The sequence below is a fragment of the Populus euphratica genome, unplaced genomic scaffold (genome assembly GCF_000495115.2).
Source record: "Populus euphratica unplaced genomic scaffold, PopEup_1.0 scaffold418.1, whole genome shotgun sequence".
Taxonomy (NCBI): Eukaryota; Viridiplantae; Streptophyta; class Magnoliopsida; order Malpighiales; family Salicaceae; genus Populus; species Populus euphratica.
In genome coordinates this window covers 21,725-41,311 of record NW_011500304.1, presented here as the reverse complement: position 1 = coordinate 41,311, position 19,587 = coordinate 21,725, and the positions used below count along the sequence as shown (strand labels likewise).

Sequence of the window (19,587 nt, the reverse complement as noted above, 5' to 3'; positions counted from 1 at the left end):
GGCAACTGATGGTCATTATGGTGGTCGATGGGATGAAGAAGAAGAAAGTTCACACGTGTACCCAATTACATATGCTGAACTGCTTAGTAGGGAGATTTTAGTTGCCTTGAGGGAAGGCAAAATTAGGACACTCTAAACACCCAATCATGTGAACAATTTGAGAAGGTGGAGAGTGAAATTTGCTGAAGACCAATCTTGATGAATTTAAGCACTGGTAGTCTCGCCAGATGTTGAGAAATCATGTATTAAACCAGTATATTCCAGATTACTTGTAAAGGAAAGCCGCAACAAATCTAGCAAATGGTTGTATATACGGAAAGACAATACGATGGATAGATATGGCCTAAAAAGTTATGTCTAGAAGATTGAGTTTTAAGCGAGACCGGTGTGACCCCTTCAATCTTTCGTGGGAACTTGCTGAGTGGAAGGGTTATTCATATGGTACTATTTTCGTATATATAGTAGTTTGTAATGAAACGGTTAAAGACTAGCAATATGACGGCACAAGGGAACAGTTGGGTTCTGTATGTTCAAGGATCTGATGGAGTGGTGATTTCTCCAAAAAGTTAGATTCAGTGACTATGATTTCTTAAAGGGAGAATTGATGAAGACCTTGATAATGGTAGAGAAATACAGTAAGGAGATGAAGATTGGCACCCTTGGACAGTTGTTGTGACAAGATGAGCTGCTGTCAAACATAAGCAAGGAATAAGGAGAAATTTGGAGAACAGCAATTGTACGAGGGCACACAGAGATTATGCAGGAGTACCTGGAGGATTCAACAAGGTACTGTAATGAGACAATAGGTGCAAGGAAAAGAAGAGTTCCTGTATGAAGCTCAAAGTAGAGACTATGAGAAGTTGTACAACATGAAGTCTCTTGTGCTCTTAATGAAGACAATAGGCGAAGACCTTTCCAATGCATGTAAGGATGGAAATAGAGCTGTTGTAAAAGCACCTAATTGAGGGGGTGCAAACGCTTGTGATAAAAGACGACCGCCTATGATGAAAGGCGAAGCCACCAAGAGCGATGGTGTAGGTGGAGCTGTCAAGTAGAAAAGCATAGAAGCTCCAAACATAGAAATCGAGGTGGAGGATTGCGAGGAGTATACCGCAACTTTCTCTTTCTATGTAATCAATGGCAGTGATCTCTCCCACAGTGCACATGGTGGTAGAGATTTCTGGAGCCACTTTGAAGCATCTCAACTAAAGAAGGATGCGACCACCTATAAAAGGTGAGGACACCTTAGAGAAGGTGTAAGAGCCGTGATAGAAGAGCCCCATTTCAAACCGCCACATGACGATGAGTGGAGACATCTAAAGAGAAGGTGTGTGGGCCACGATATGAGCCCAATTCAGAATGCTTCAGAGCCGATGTGATGACTAGATATGAGTGGATATATGGATAACCAATGAAGTGGCTATGATGAGTATGGAGACAAATGCAAGATTGACTTTCATGGATATTGCCCTAATGCTAAAGATCAATGAGCGAGAAGACATTTGCCTTGGACAATAAATGGATGACTTGTGGAGCATTAAGACACAACTGCTATGAAGGAGTAGAGGGCATGCGCAGGTTTCGGAAACAAGTTGACTCTTATCAAGGTGGTGAGCTTGATAAAGGCATTGTAATACTTAGAGTATCAAGACATATATGGATCAATCTTTAATGGGCTGCCCCCATGATTAAAGGTGGAAAACTACCTGGGCTCTTGAAAGTAAGAGCGAGAGACTCACGGAGAAGTAAGGCGTGGTTCCTAGAATGGAACAGAGGGCAGACGCAACTCCTGGATGAGTAGACTCTTGGAAGAGTGGTGAGCTTGTGATCATATTGAGATACTTAGATAATGACTGTCGCACTTGGAAATAGAAATTTCTATTTGAGGGGGTGTTGTAAACCTTGATGTGAGGCTTAATGAATCATTCCAGACTAAGCATGGTTGATACGCTTGAAAAGGAATGTTGTTCCAGAGACAAACGTTAACACTCTTCGGATGAGATGTGACAAACCATCTGGTTGAAGTGATATTTTGAAGTGAGCAAAGGGGTGCTTGGATGACTCTGGTGATTGAAAGGTTTGGCGAGTACCTGTAAATTTTGCTAAAGATGCTCTATGAATGGTAAGTTTGGAAAAACTGCAAGATGCAAGCTTATGCTAAAGAAGTAAGAAGACAATTGCCCACATAAATGGCAAAGAGGGTGATTGTTGGGTTTGTTGCCATTAATGTGCAATAACCATTAATGGACGACACCGTCCATTGATAAATGCAGCAACTGTAGCTAGAGCTGTACCAACCATGTGCACCCATCCTAAATGTTAAAGGTTGGTAGCAACCATTGTTGAAGAAGAGCTGGAGTTGATCGCCATCTTTGTTGAAGAAGAGCTGGAGCTGTGGCACCATTGTTGCCTATAAAAAGGCATCATGAGAGAGAGCAAAATGAGAGAAAGATTGTGAGTGTAGTAGAGAAACCAAGAGAGAAAGTGAAGGGCTGCAATAGCAGCAACCTTGTGGCACCTTGGGAGTAAAGTTTGAGTTAAGTGATCCTCCTCTTCCATGTGTGTTGTAATCATTTCTTTATCTCTAATAATATGAAACTCTCCCATGAATGTAAGCGATTTGCGTGTCTTAGTGTGCTTAGCCTCCAATAAACAACTATCAGAACAACATCGGTCTGCGCATGGGGAGTCGGAATTCCCAACAGAGTTATGATAGTGAAATCATGACCATTGTGATAGGGAATCCTTTCAATAGGATTAAATTTGGTTTGGGTTTAAAAATTCAATATTTAAAATGTAATTTAATTAAGTTTTAAATTGAATTGGACAAAATATTAATATAGTCAAATCCATTTGATCTAATAAAAATTCTAGTGGCCGATTAACTTAATTAAATTATATATATCCAAACCCCCATATGTTAATATTTAATTAATAACAAATATAAAGTGAAAAAATTAGGATTTAGAGTCCAATTTAAGTCGGGTTTTTAACTAAACTAGATAAATAATTAATTTGGTTAAATTTATTTGATCTAATTGAATATTTAAATTTAATTAAACCAAATCCAACCCCTACTATCTTGATTATTTTATTAAAAATAAGAATAGAATATTGTTTGCTTAATAAAAATAACTAATGAGTTATTAACTAACTTATAAATAGGAAGTAATACAGTCATTGTACGAGATAAATAGTCGAAAACAATCTATTAAAGATTGTGTGGTAGATCGATGGCTCACAAAACTTCACTTTATCTCTATAGATCCCTAACTAAATTAAGTCTATCACAGGAAGAGCAATCTATTTTGAACTTGTGTGGTAGATCGATGGCTCACAAAACTGATCTATTGACGAACACACTCTTTTACAGCTCAGGTAGGAATTGCTTAATATGGTGATGTGTCGTGGGCCACGGACACATGGTAGACTGACAAAACTGATCTATCCAAGAACATACTCTTATACAGCTAAGCTAGGAATTAATCGATGTGTTGTGGGTCGCGGAAATCATTCGTTCAATTTACCTGTAATATCTATCAACAGTTAATAAGTTGGTAGTTGAATTTATTAGTAATACTGGTCATGTTATATATATTTTGTAACGATCAAATTTAGATGTGAGTTTATATTACTAAGAACAAAATTCTAAATACCGTAAGATCTAAAACAAATTATAAATAATAAGTTGGACTAGGGTATTATATTTAATATTAGAGTTAGCCTTATTGGCTGTCCGGTAATGCCAACAAGATCATTGAACTCTTTAAAAAAAGTAAATTATAATATCCCACATTGATATATAAAAAGTTAATAGTTGACCTTATTAGTAGTGCTAGACACTAATTTTTGTATGCAATTTTAGAATTTCAGGTTTAAAAGTGAACTCGCGTCACGAGAAACAAAACTATAAAGATAATAAGATCCAAAACAGATAATATACAGCAGGTTGAGCCAAGCTATTACATTATCAACCATTAAAATCATAGTCAACTTTTTATAAATCTCCCATGAATTTATAACTCAATTGGGTTTGCCTTCAAAAGATTTTCTTGAATTCAAGCTTCTATTTTATTATGACAAATTTTATGTTTAAATTACATTAGGGTTAAATTATGGTTTTTTAGCTATGTTTATAATTTTTTTATATAGTGATAACCACGTATCATATATTTATTAATGACTCGATTAAGGATAAGGATTAAAAAAGCACTTGATTTTATTCCTAAATTTATTAGGAATAATTACACTGATTAAATATATTTTTTGCTAAAATCTTTGTAAGTTCGTTTATTTTTTTCCTTTTTGTCATGCACACCGTCACACACACACACACAGCATAAAGCCCCCACCCTAACTTTCTGTCTTCACAAAAACTCTTGTATCTCCTGCAAAGGAATGGAACAAGTACATCTCTTCACGAAGAAACTAAAACCAACCCATATAAGCCATACTCTTTCAGTTCCAACCCATGTCCTTGAGGCTTTTCCAATTCCTGAAGGAGCCCATATGATGAATTTTGAAGCAGTCGATGCTACTGATAATGCATGGAGGTTTTGCTTGTCAACCCGTCTGACTGGAGCATACCCAAAACCCGTTCTTCTACGCTCTTCTTGGCATCGTTTTGTAGAGCAGAAAGGCCTTGCTCTCGAAGACTGGGTTGTCTTCTTCATGCAGAGAGATGAAGCTAATGACATGGTCAGGAGGTACAAGGTTAGAGCTCAACGAAAAGTGATGATCTTGATGGGGCAAGATGTTTGGATCAATGTCTAGGATCTTCCCCTACATGGTCTTTGAATAGTTTGGCCTATAAGCTTTAGCTACGAAAAGAGTCCTTCCCCCCTCCACCGGTAGGTATTCCACCCTTATACCCTATTTGGAAAGGTGATTGCACTATTTGGAAAAATGATACTGCTCGGTGCAACTGCATTTCCAAACTTGCTCTGGTATAAGAATGTTGATACAATAGATAACTCGGAATAGAATTCTGTTAAATAATTTGCTTAGCAATCAATGTCATGTATGAGAATTATTGTATATGTTTCCTAATATCCAACTACAATAGCTATGTAACTAATATCAAAACATAATCTTAATCTAATAATTTAAATTATTAAATGAGATTTTAGTATATGATTTATATTATTTTTTAATATATTTTAAATGAAAGTTCTATGAATTTAAAATTAACTTACACATATTTATATTACCTTATGCTTGATTTTTATCAAATAAATAGAGATAATGAGATTTAAATCCGTGAGCATCAAATAAATAGAAATAATGAGATTTAAATCCGTGACTACTTAGTTATCAAAACTTTAATATCATATCAAAAAATCATCTTAATTTAATAATTTAAATTATTAAAAAAATTTTAAAATATAATTTATATTATTTTCTAACTACTATTGTATATCTTGTTTGGCTTTCAAGTTTCTTCCCTCTTTTTTTTAATGCAGTATGCATGCTCCTCGGTGTCCTGTGAGCTTAATTTGAATAGAAAGGATATGATGAAGCTATATAATAAAAACAACACAAAAGTTGGCATCAGTCAACTTCCTTCTATACCAATTGTCTCTACCGAAGGATTGATACGAGGCTGTTCCCATTGGAGACATGAGTGTGACGATCTCTACCTCACTTGACCGATCTCATATTTAGAAATACGATGTACATGTTTTTGTAAGAATATATTTAAAATGAAAAAAAAATTATAGTTTTAAAATTGATACAAGAGTTGAGCCCTCATCATGCATAAGGAGGATTAACTTTATTATTATTATTATTATTTAAATTAAAATAATGTTGTTTTTTCAAAAATATTAATGGGATTAATGATCAGGTTATTGAGTTAGCCGAGGTTTTTTTCACTACAAAAAATTTATCAAAAACTAATGGACTCACCGGCAAAAATATTTTGTTGGTCATCATTACCAATAATGTATATTCTGTTGGTCATTCTATCGGTATATACTGACAGTATATTTCTGTCGGTATTAATCATTGACAACCTAAATTCCATCTGCAATTCAGTTCGTACATACCGATGAACATAATCTATCACAACCCCAACATGTGTATTTAAATAAAGAGCAAGAATATATGGCATTACTAGAAACTCATAATGTCCATACCGAGTCCTAAACGCAGTCTTTACCACATCTTTTTCTTTTATTTTTAATTGATAATATCCAAATCTGAGATCTATTTTTGAAAACACCTTGGCTCCCTTAAGTTGATCAAACAAATCATCTATCCGCGGAAGTGGATATTTATTTTTTATTGTTACTCTATTCAGTTTTCTGTAATCGATACAAAGTCTAAGGGTCCCATCTTTCTTCTTTACAAATAATACTAGAGCTCCCCAAGGAGAATTACTTGGACGAATAAATTCTTTATCCAGTAATTCTTGTAGCTGAATCTTCAACTCAGCTAATTCAGCAGGCGCCATTCTGTATGGTGGTTGAGCAACAGGTGTTGTTCCAGGTAGTACATCAATGGAAACTTCCACTTCCCTATCTGGTGGTAACCCTGGTAATTCATTTGGGAACACGTCTGTAAATTCTCTCACTATAGGGATGTTTGTTAGCTCTCTAGTTTTTTCTTTTGAATCAAACACATAAGCAAGGTAGTCATAACTAAGATGATGCAATTTGGTATAACATTCTTTTCCCCTCTAAAAATCACTCTCCTTCCATTTGATCCTTGGAGAGTCACCGTTTTTGCAAAGCAGTCTATTTGAGCCTTATATGCACTTAACCAATCCATATCTCGTATTACTTTAAAATCTTGTAATTCTAAGGGAATTAAATCTACTCCCAACTTTATATATATTAACACTTGAACAAAACATTTTAATTCAAATTCTTGAATATATCATCATTCTTATAATTTAATTTATCATGTTCCCTCTTTTTTTGTAATCTTGACTTTTATTAATATCAATAATATTATCCGGGGTTTTACATAATCCGTCAGTGTATACTAATTGAATTGCAAACTGAATTTATAGAATTTTGAAAAATAAAGCAGTTCACTGACATTGGAGTTTTTGTGGGTGATTTTACCAATAGAATTGCTAATGGATTTAAAACTAGATCTTTGTATAGTGACATGACTCTTTTCACCATCAGAATTACAGACAAATTACGGACAAATATACAAATAGAATGTTACCAATAGAATTGCTAATGGATTTAAAAGTAGATCTCTGTACAGTGACGTGACTCTTTTCACCATCAGAATTACAGAAAAATTACGGGCAAATATACAAATAGAATAGTTCTATCAGTGATTCCATTAGCTAAAGTGAATATATCACCACTCAGCCAACCCTCTCCTCCTTTATGTCTCCTTCTTTTTCTCCATCCCAACTCTTCCTCTCCAAACTGCAAACAACCAACCCCCTTAAAATATCCCCCTCTTCTGAACACAAATCATATTTCTTTAAGTTTTATGGTTGTTTAGTACTTCAAAGTATATTTTTATCAAGGTTTTATATCATTATTTTGCACTTAAAGTATCAACAACTCCTTAACTAGAGCATGTTTTATAATATCATGTCTAATACTATAAGATACCTTTAATTTATGGTAAATGTTTATCTTAAATGCAAGTCCATCACATAAATAAAATGATTTATTGATAAGTTTAACTTTTGAAATTTAGAAGACAAGGAAAGAGCCAAGTTTAGAAAATAGATGATGGTTCAGTCCAAACTGGAAAATTGTTTGGTCATTGGATCATAACTGGAGTTCTAGAACTTGGATTGAGGTCTGCTCTAAATGGATGGAACACTAAGACATAGGCCTAAGACTTTCATGCGGAGTCCTAGATTTAAAATGATCATTTCAAGTTCAAATTGTAGCAACAAATGGAAAAGTCTGAATTTATCTTGCAACCCAAACACTATTCAGTGTTTAGCTCATATCTCGAGTTGTAGAAGTCCAAATGACCTCATTTTTTTGTTAGAAAGCTGAGATAATTTTCTAGAACTTTCATGAAGATAGTCTGTTCAAATTTTGATGTTAGCAATGATTTTTTGTTTAAACAATAAGATAAAGATTGTGATCAAGTCAAGATGTGGCCACCCACTCAATAATTAGTCAACAAATTAATATTTTCAAGTTTTGGCCTATAAAACGAGGCATTTGCCATGCATTTACGCATTTTAGGTTTTCAGATCAAGATCATGCTCTCTATTTCGTTCTTTATATTTTTGTAACGTTTAAGTTTTATTTCATGTTATATTTTCCTTAATCTCTTATTTGTACTTTTCATTTCCTTTATTATACTTATGTTCTTATGTTGTTTATTTATATTTTTTTTCCATAATGTTTAGCTAAGTTTATTATGTCAAGGTGAAAAAATTTTACTAATGGTTTTAGAATAGGTATAATTTAAACTCAACATGGACTTCAATGTTTATATCCAAGAAAGTTTGCTATTAACATGTCTTATCTTTTTATCTTACTAATTCTTAATACCTTACATGTTAAAAGGTTAATCTAGATTTGTGTTGTATAACACTTGGTACAACAAATACTTGACACTATCATAGCCAATCGAATGGAATAACCTACACTTGTGCTATGGAAGGAACTTGATTTGTTATTAACATAAGTTAGCATCATGAATTCCTGACAATATTTAAAAGTTTGGTGTTACTTAAATAAGATAATTAATATGATCATGTTAAAAATTTATAATGAACTATTAAGCATAAATCATCTGATTGGAACTTCTTTGTGTGTGGTTTCTAGTTGAGTAATAAAAAGAGTTTATATTATACTTATTTGAAATACCATTAGTGGATTCTCTAACCTGAACAACTATTTTTATCATGGTTTGATCTTCACATTAATCTTATATCTCAAAGTTCTCTTTAACTTCTTGTTGTTGTTATTTTATTATTATTTATAATTTATATAGTTCATCTCTATATGGTTCGATCCGAGTCTTACCGAGTTATTTATTATTTCAACACTCCTATACCTAAGAGAATATATCAATCTTTTGATCTTGTTAGTGGTCACAACATCCGTGTTTTGATTTATTATAGATTTTATCATTTTTTCTTAGAAAATCTAACTTTTTTAATTTTAACATTTAAATGTTTGTTTTATTGTTTTTTAATTGTATTTGTAGTATATGTATTTTGATAGTGTATATACATGTTTTAAACTCATTATTACAAACACATTTGTAGTATGAATGTATAATTAATTTTGTACTTGTTATGATTTATTTTAGATTTTAAAAAAATATATTTATTTGTAAATTTGAAACCTTGTTGAATTACTAAATTGCATGTGTTGTGATGAAATAATTAACAGTTTGTTTAACGGGTTCATTTTAATTTTTATCAATGTTGTTGCACGTGTGCGGTGTCGCAATGATCGTCCATCAACCTTAGGTCCGTTTTAATTTTTAAGGAATTCTTATCTTTTTCCATGGAAAAAGAAAATGAGAGTTGCCACCTAGTATTTTGGTCACTAGAAACCTAGGGAATGAGAGTCACCACCTAGTATTTTGATCACTAGGAACGCTAACTAGTCTCATAAATAAGATACAGAGACTAGTTACATAAAGAAAAGGTATTTGCACCCCAAAAACACCTTACCTAAGATAAGTTGCATTGTTTTATTATTTAATAAAAATCTAAGGTCTTGTCATGTTTTCTAATTATTGGTATGTTTATAGTTTAAGAAAAGTTCTACTCGTAAGGAGGTCCTTATCTTATCGTGTTAAAACCTAACTATTCTAACGCCAATAAAAAAAACTACCTTTTTAATATCAAGAGTATGTTTTATATATAAATTTGTAATCTCGGATATTAAAAGAAAACAAAATATTTTTTAGGTGTTTTTGAAATATTGGCCTAGTTCTCATGACTTTAATAAACTGGTTATTAAAGCCAATATGCATGTTAATACATATTTTTTAAAAAAATTTATTGTATGAAAATATGATGTGATTTTTTTCTTTGAGAGACTTAGCCGTATGTATGAAAACAAAAATATTTTTTTTAATGTTTTGAGAAAACCTAGGTATTTTATATTGGATTTATATCTTTACAATGTTTTGAGAAAACCTAGGTATTTTATACTGGATTTATATCTTTACTGTATAAAAATATAAACTAATATTAAGCAAAATTCCATAAGACAATACATAGGGAAATCACAAATTTTTCAGAAAATATTTTTTAAATTTTTTTTGGGATTGGCTTGGACTCGGCCCAAAAACTCTTGGCCAAATCCCACTATTGCATGAACAATAGACATGAATTATAATTCATGTTCACTATTCATGCATGAACAAAAGGCATGAATTAATTCACGCCATTCATGCCTACTATTCACATAGTAAACAAGGGGGACGAAGAAAAAGAACAAGGGGAAGGAAGGCTAACTTGTGATGTTGGTGATATGGAAGGCATGAAGGGCAGCATGGTGCAGGTAGTGGCTAAGGTAGGAAGAAAGAAGGAGAAGAAAATCTACAGGGGGAGAAAGAGTGGGGGCAGTGGCGGCTCCTAGTGGCTAAACAACTTATTGCGGTGGGGTTGATGGTGGAGAGGCTAGTGGTGGCTTTGGCAGTTGGCTAGAACAGTGGTGATGGATGGTGGTGGTCGAAGGGCACGGTGGAGTGAGAGGAGCAGCCGCTGCAAACCTGAAATAAATGATTTTTTCCTAATTTTGGATATCAATCTCTCCTTTTTCAGGCCATGAAATCCACCTCTATTTATAGACGGTGGAAAAGGATAATGTTTTATATATTGGGGAAAAAATCCAGTCCTTGATTCAATTAGGAAAGATCATAATCGTTGGCTTAAAGTAGTCATGGTGCACTGTCAAATCTACACCTGCAGGCTGTCTGAGTTGGCCTCTTTAGGTTGGGTTGGGGCCGCTATGTTGTCATTTGGTTTGAACAAATGATACCCAAAGGTAAAGAAGGATGTTAGGTGATCACTTGTGTGCAAGTCTTGTCAAATTTGATAGAGGGTACATGCATTAAATGTATCTACAAAGTAGGTAACCTAAACAACCTTTTCAGAGAAATTTGAAGAAAATGAACAGTAACCAAAACAGTGTTGTTTTGTAAAGTTCATTTTGATCCTATGATTTCTAATTTTTCTCTTATACACCCTTGATCAGTTTCAAATGTTTAATGTTATACAATTGAGTCCTTGGATAAACATCAATTGTAACCTTGAAGTTACGTGCCTTTTGTATTTTGATTTTTGGTTTTTGGTTTAAGATTTATGCAATTTAACCCATAGTTGACCATTAAACTTTTAATTTTTTCAATTTTACCCCCAGTTTGTGTTAATTGGGCTCTCATAGTCTGCTGCCTTTTGCAAAATGGTCATAGACTGTAAATTTCTTCAATTTTCTTGTAATTTTACCCTTAATTTCATTCAATTAACTTGATAAAATTTAAGTTTGATCTCTTAAAATTTTAATCTCCTCAATTAAGCCCAAAATGGTCAAATTATCATAGGTAACCTACCTAAGAAAAAGAATGAAAAAGAGTTTTTGAGGTGGTCTCATTATAATGGGTAACCTATTTAGGTGAAAGAATGGTCTCATTATAATGGGTGACCTGCTTAAATAAAAAAAGCATGGAGAATGATCGCATTGTAATGGGTGACCTACCTAAGTAAAAAAAACATGGAGAATTGGTTTCATTATAATAGGAGACTTACTTGGAAAAAGGATGGTTAGGGCTCAAAGACATACTTGAAAGGAAGTGAGAGCTCAAAGTTACATTCAAAAGGAGGTAGTGTTAGAAAACATACTACCCAAGAGATGAGGGCTTAAAGTCGCATTTGAAATAAGGTAGGGTTAGAAAAAGCACTATCCAAGTGATGAGGGCTCAATGACGCACTTAAAAGGAGGTAGGATTAAAAAATACACTACCCAAAAGGTGAGGGCTCAAAGATGCACTCGAAATGAGGTAGAGTTAGAAACCCACTACCCAAGAAATGGTGGCTTAAAGGCACACTGGAAAGGAGGTGAGGGCTTAAAGGCACCCTCAAAAAGAGATGAGGGCCCAAAAGCATGCTCAAAAGAAAGTGAGGGCTCAAAGATATGCTTAAAAGGAAGAGAGAGCTCAAAAGCGCACTAAAAAGACTATGTGATAGAAGGTTTGACAAGGTGTTGTTTTCATGCATAAATTTTGAAATTTCAAAGCTATTACAGACACATAAATTATTTCAACATCGATTCAAAGCAAACTCATTATAAAGAAATTAAAGAGATTCGTATAGACATGTTTTTAGAAGTGATAAAAACTTTTGTTTTGTTTTTGGTGAAAATATGAAATGATATTTTATTGGTCAAAAGGTTCAAACTTTAATTTAAGGGTTACAGAGAACTAATTTTCAAAACTTTCATTTTATTTGCATGAATAATGATTTGGTTCGCATGAGAAAGCATTGCCTACTGATCTAGATTGCTTGTCTTTGATCAGAAAGAGTTTGATTAGGCATGTAATGTAGGCTTGGGCTCTTGATTATGAAGAATAAGATATTTGCAGCTCAAAAGGTGTTTAAGGGATTTCAAAACTAAAGATCATAAGTGTTTGTTTCTTGACCTTTTTTCTTTGAAATTTCTTTCCAAAATGGTTTGTCGTGCCCCCAAGTATTGAGTTTGGGCTCTTTATTTGTTTTTTTTCCTTTCTTCACTTGGTTGAGCATCATCATATCAATTATTTTTTTCATTCTTTATTTTCGGGTAAACTAAGGGACAATTAGGTCTTTAATTTTGTCCAAAAACTGTAGCTTGATTTTTCTATATTTTTTATAGTCCTTAATCTGCTTTTTTGACATTGCCAACTTTTATTTTATTTTTTTATTTTTATTTTTTGAAAAAAAGTAAGTTTTTGGGGATAACCTAGAATTGAGTTATAACAAATGCTATTACTTAGTTGTATAAATTTGTATGATTGTTGATAATTGATAATGAATATTTATGAAAAGTTTTAATTAGTTTGTTGGATAATCTTGAGATAAACTAATATTTTTGCAATTTTATTTAGCTAACATAGTTAATTATTACATGTTTTCATCATAATTTTATAGAGGTTCGATAGAAGTCATGGATAATCATTGATTGATGTATTGAGATTTACCCCAAGGATTGTAGAGGATAGATTATTGTAATGGGGTTTAGGGTTTTATTAGTTTCACAACATCTAATCCCATAAATTTTACTATAAGCGATATTAGGTGTCCATATAGGAAGTGTTAAAATAAAAAGTATATGTATCAAGATGTTGTAATGATGCATCTTCTACACAAAGGGTTTGTGGAGGATTATCTATGTTGGTTTGCACATAAAGAACTATTTGTTTGTAATAAGAGCATAAAAGAAAGAGTGGTTGGGTTAACTTCTAATGCTAGTAATGTGCATGGAGTTGCAAATGACAATAATAATCCTTACATGAATATGGTTATGAATGCAATGAGAATAATTATAAAAATATTGCAAAATCTTATATACAACCTAACATTTATAGAAATTCAACATCTATATATTTTCAACTAACATCTATGCAAATTTATAAATAACAATTAAAATTAATCGAAGTAATAAAAAACATAACAAGCAATAATATAATAAAATTAAGATAAACTAATTAAATTTAATTCTATATTTCAATTAACATTTTAAAGGTAAATTCAACAATAACAATTCAAATTTCACAAAATTTTCAATTATTATGGCCATACACACAATAAAACAAATTGAACAAATAAAAAGAAAAAACTAAAGAATTTAGCAATGAAATTTTTTCACCTTAATAGTGTGTTGCTTTCAAGATTTTATCTACAAATAATACACAAAACAAAAAACACAACAAAAATAATCATCACTAAAATAAATAGAAGTAAACAAATACAAAGATAAAGAAAGGAGAATCATACCTTTTAATATTGTTGAAAACTACAATCAAAACAATAAAAAAAACTGTTTGAAGAAGCAGAGGAGAAGAGAAGACAAATGAGAGGAACCGAGAAAAAATGAATTGCAGAGGGGGAGTTGGTTTTATACTAAATTTTTACCAATGAATTTCCTGATGGAACTTAAAATAATATTTTCTTGGCCCAACATTAAATTCTGTCAATATGTTTTTTGAATTTCACACTAAAATTTTGAAAATCCCTCTAGATTTTTCAAAGTTCGTCAGTATATTCATTGGTAAATAGGTATCAAAGCACGCACACATTGGATTTGCCGCTTTTGTTGGTGATTGTAGTGGTAAATGTGCCGACCGACCTGGCAATTTGACAGTTGAATGCATTGGAATTCACACCGTTTGTCGATGATTTCGTCGAGAAACATGTCGAAGACTGTGGCATGGGCTATAATGTTTTTGCAATTCTTGGTAAAATAATGATTGGACAAATTATGTTGATATAGGCGTTGGTGATTATGGAAAAATATTATAATTTTTTGCAACTCTCGGTAAAATACTGATGGGACACATTCCGTTGGTATATCTATTGGTGATTGTGGCAAAATGCTGTAATATTTTTGCAACTCTCAGTAAAATACCATCAATATACCAACTAGTGATTGTACCACATCACTATACAGAGATTTGGATTTGAATCCATTGGTCATTTCATCGGTAAAATTCACGTCATCACACCGCTACAACTTTTTAAAAATCTATATATTTCGTAAGCAATATAGTTAGTATATACATTTTTTTGTTTTTAAAAAAATAATTTTTTAAAACAAAAGCTTAGCATCACTTGAGAATCAAATTTCAATAAAAAAAATACTATCATGAACTAACATAGTTTGTATTGCAGCCACTGTTATAAAACTTGAACTTGTTGGTTAACTTACAACTGGCTAGGGTTGATTTAAGATCTAGACCGGTCTGGTAGAAAAATAAAAGAAGGAATTGAGTTAGTTAAAAACCTGGATTCATTCATAAACAAACTTGTCGTTTCCTCTCAATCAAACCTAAAATGTCAATGTATTAATAGCAGTTCACGTGCGATGGAGACTTGTCGTTCCCTCTCATTCAAGACTTCATACATGCTTCATTGAATGCTGAAAGGCTAACTCTAGTGGTCCTTGTTCTTAATTAACGGAGAACTTCAATATTATGGCCACAAATTTCTTCCATGTGTTCCACGTTAAACAGACATCTTTTTCCACGGCTATTCCGTATACTGACATGGATAGCTTTTAACTAGTCTTTGTTGTCTACCAATCAACAAAGTTAATAATTAAAGAAATGAGGACATGATTGTGGCAGTTTTTACAGGTAATTTATGATCTTATTAGTTATTTAAAGAAAAACTCTCTAAAAATAATTATAGGAAGTACCTAATCATTTTTAATTTAGATAATGAATTTTATATTGATTCTTGTCGTCTTTTTGTTTATTTCTTTCTTTAAAAGAAATCATATAGAGTAACTAATACAGTGTTGTTAGTTATTTTTTAAACACAATAATTTTTTTTTATTTTTACACAGAATAAGTATCTTTTTAACATATTTTAAAGAAATCATTTACATTCAAAATATATAAATAAATTAATGATCCATTTAGCAAATAAAAAATGTTAAGGGATATAAAAGATACTAAAATAAGGGAAATGATGTCTTGTTTGTTTAGATATACTGATTACAAAAAAATACAATTTTTTGTATAGGATCTTACTAGCGAAATTCTGTCCTTTTTTTTTTATTTACTTCAATTTTCTCTGAATTTAGGCAGACAAATTTTGTGTATATAAAAAAAGAAAGTTAAAGATTTATGTTCGTTTCTTTATATTCTATTTCTAATTTTAGGTTTTAAACAAAGAAAAGAGGCTTATTATTATTTATTTTATTTACACAACTCTTCTTTGTATTTAATTTATCTCAAAATATACTATAAATCTTTGTGATCACATTTAAATTAAATGATTTAAGATTGAAACTTTGAACAATAAATATAAAACAAATCCACTTATCAAGTAGTTAAATCTCTACAGAGGATAGCTATTTTCTTATATTTTTAATATTAATGTGAATCTAATTAAATTAATAACAATGACTTAATTATATTCATATCCATACTGTTTGGTTCTTGGAGGTTTGTGATAAAGGCTTAGGTTGTCCAATTAAATCAAGAAATTAATGGTAGTATTTAGTAGTCTATTAATGTTAGAGAATCGAGAATACATAAAGTAGTGAAGTCGCGTAAACTATAGCTAGCTATATTTAGAAATTAAATTGTCATTACTCTTACATGGTAAATCAATGGATACTTCTTTTTCATGGTAGTTGAAATAGTACCAGCTGAGCTTTCAAAGCCAAATTAATGTCTTATATCGCCTGTTTTTTCTTTCACTTAATGTCTTCAACATTATCTTAATTAATTTACGAGTGGATAACCCAGAAATTACACTCTGGAATTCTTGCTTCAATTTCTAAAACAATTGAAATAAAGTTTAGATAGGACGATTAACTTAATTAAATCATATCCAAAACCCATGTTAATATTTAATTAAGAAAAAATATGCATTGAAAAATCCAGGATTTAGAATTCAATTTAAGTTGGGCTTTTAATTAAACTAAATAAATAATTAATTCAGTTAAACTTATTTGATTTAATTGACTTTTTAAATTTAATTAAACCAAATCCAAGCCCTACTATCTTAATTGTTTTATTATAAATAAGAATAAAATATTGTCTCCTTTGTAAAAATATTTAATGAGTCATTAATTAACTTATAAATAGTAAGTGATACATAGTAATCTTAGGAGATAAATAGTCGAAAACACCAATTCCCAACTTCACTATCTCTATAGATCCCTAGCTATCTATTTTGACTTCTAAATTAGGTCAATCACAGGAAGAGCTATTATTTTGAACTTATATGGTGGAGTTAATTGATCTATCCAAGAACATACTCTCATGCAGCTAAGCTAGGAGTTAATTGATGTGTTGTGGACCGTTCAATCATTCGTTGAATTTACCAGCCATTAAAATCATTGCAAACTTTTTATAAATCTCCCATGAATCTATAACTGAATTGGGTTTGCCTTCAAAAGATTTTCTTGAATTCAAGCTTCTATTCTATTATGAAAAATTTTATGTTTAAATTAAATTAGGGTTAAATTATGGTTTTTTAGCTATGTTTATAACTTTGATATATAACCACATACCATATATTTATTAATGACTCGATTAAGAATATAGATAAAAAAAAATGATTTTATTCCTAAATTTATCAGAAATAATTACACTCTAGTGATTGATTAAATTTTTTTTTTGGCTCAAATCTTCGCAAGTTCGTTTATTTTTTTCTTTTTTGTCACACACACACAGACATAGCATAAAGCATCCCTCTCGCTCTCAGTCACTGAGTTTGTTTCTTAGTATAGCTAATTACACTCCAATGATTGGTTAAACACAAATTGTGGTCACATCTCTATAAGTTACATATAGCATCTCTCTCTCATCCTCTGAGTTTGTTTCCTAGTGTCTATTAATATAGCCAATCTCTCCACCCAGTACCCTAGCTTTCTCTCTTCACAGAAACTCTTGTATCTCCTGAAAAGGAATGGAACAACTACATATCTTCACGAAGAAACTAAAACCAACCCATATAAGCCATGCTCTTTCACTTCCAACCCATGTCCTTGACGCTTTTCCAATTCCTGAAGGAGCCCATATGATGAATTTTGATGCAGTCGATGCTACTGATAATGTATGGAGGTTTTGCTTGTCAACCCGTCTGACTGGAGCATACTCAAAACCCGTTCTTCTACGCTCTTCTTGGCATCGTTTTGTAGAGCAGAAAGGCCTTGCTCCCGAAGACAGGGTTGTCTTCTTCATGCAGAGAGATGAAGCTAATGACATGATCAGGAGGTACACGGTTAGAGCTCAACGAAAAGTGATGATCTTGATGGGGCAAGATATTTGGGTTGATGTCGAGGATCTTCCCCTGCAGGGTCTTTGAAGAGTTTGGCCTATAAGCTGTAGCTATGAAAATAGTCCTTTCCCCTCCACCGGTAGTTATTCCACCCTTATACCCTATCTAGAGCCGTTTGGAAAGGTGATTGTACTATTTGGGAAAACGATACTGCTCGGTGCACCGCATTTTCAAACTCGCTGGGATATCTTGTTTGGCTTTCAAGTTTCTTCCCTCTTGATAATGCAGTATGCATGCTCCTTGGTGTCCTATGATCTTAATTTGAATAGAAATTAATAGAATATTATTTCATATCAATTAAGAGATGAGGGTATTGATTGTTTATATGGCATCAAGGATACGTTTTTATTACAGACGCCTTTTAAAAGACAAAATCCACTAAAAATCATATAAAACAATACCTTGTGATGAGCCTACCCAAACTCCTCGTTTAAGGGGTTTTGATGAGACTATTATCCCATATCGATTAGAAGATAAAAGACTTATATAGTACCAATAACACCTTTTTTATTATGAGGTTAGTCAACTTCCTTCTATACCCATTGTCTATACCAAAGTATTGAGATGAGGCTGTTCACATTTCACACATGAAGTGTGACCATCTCCACCTCACTTGACCAATCTCATATTTAGTAATACGATGTTCATGTTTTTGTAGGAATATATTTAAAATGTAAAAAAATAAAATCGTAGTTTTAAAATTGGAATAAGGGTGGAGCCCAGAGAATTGACTTTAATTTTCATTTTCAATCAAAATAATATTGTTTCCTTAAAACAGTTAATAGAGTTAATGGTCTAGTTTTTACCGGTTAATATGATTATAAAGTCAATTGATTTTTTTTTTTAATTTTCTTTTTAATCTAAACTGGTTTAGGCTTTTGGAATGGTAAAGTGTCAAGTCAACTTACCGAACAGGTCCAAGTTTTAAACAATAAGAAAAAATATTAAATTTATAATTTTAACATTAATATATTAAAATCATATCAAAATATATCTATTCATCCTAAATACATTTTCAAAACATTTTAATTTTTTTTGACAATAATGACACAAGAGTATTATTAAACCATACTCAATTTATAAGATTTACTTGAGAATTTTAGAACTTAAAACCTGATTTGAATTGAATCATATCAGACATTAAATTGATAAAATTTTATTGATAATAGTCTGAGTGACCCAATTCAATTAAAATAATATTGTTTCATTAAAAACAATTAACTCATATAAACTCGATAATTCAAAAGTTAACCTGATATCTTAAAGAGTCGAACCCTTTTCCGAGTCGATTCATGAATTGAGCTTGACGGCTACACTTCCTCGTCATGGTGGAGATGTGAACATATCCAGAAAGTTGGAAACTTGTGGTAATGCCAGCGGCGTATGTACATACACGGCCAATGGTTGGAAGAGGCAGTGATTTGATGCTTCGTGTTTTTATATATACAATTTGTTGAGATAAAATTAAATTTGAAAAAAAAAATAGTTCTATGATATAAATAAATGGTTGCGCATTAAATTAATGAATTATGAAATACTAAATCTTTTTTTCCGTCATCCATATAACACTTTTTTGAATTATGTAAAAGATTTTACTAAAAATTCAATTCATAAAGAGATATAAATTATTTTGC

The 19,587-nt window shown here is 31.8% G+C and overlaps 1 protein-coding gene across 1 annotated transcript; it reads left to right on the top strand.

Moving 5' to 3' along the window:
* Positions 1 to 17,581: 17,581 nt before the first annotated feature.
* On the top strand, positions 17,582 to 17,980 carry LOC105113408 (uncharacterized). The gene has a single exon (XM_011009571.1). The coding sequence runs from the start codon at positions 17,582 to 17,584 to the stop codon at positions 17,978 to 17,980; it is 399 nt and encodes a 132-aa protein (XP_011007873.1).
* The last annotated feature ends 1,607 nt before the right edge of the window (positions 17,981 to 19,587 follow it).

Excerpts from the sequence above, each read along its gene's own strand:
- LOC105113408 (XM_011009571.1), top strand. The coding sequence starts at position 17,582 with ATGGAACAACTACATATCTTCACGAAGAAACTAAAACCAACCCATATA.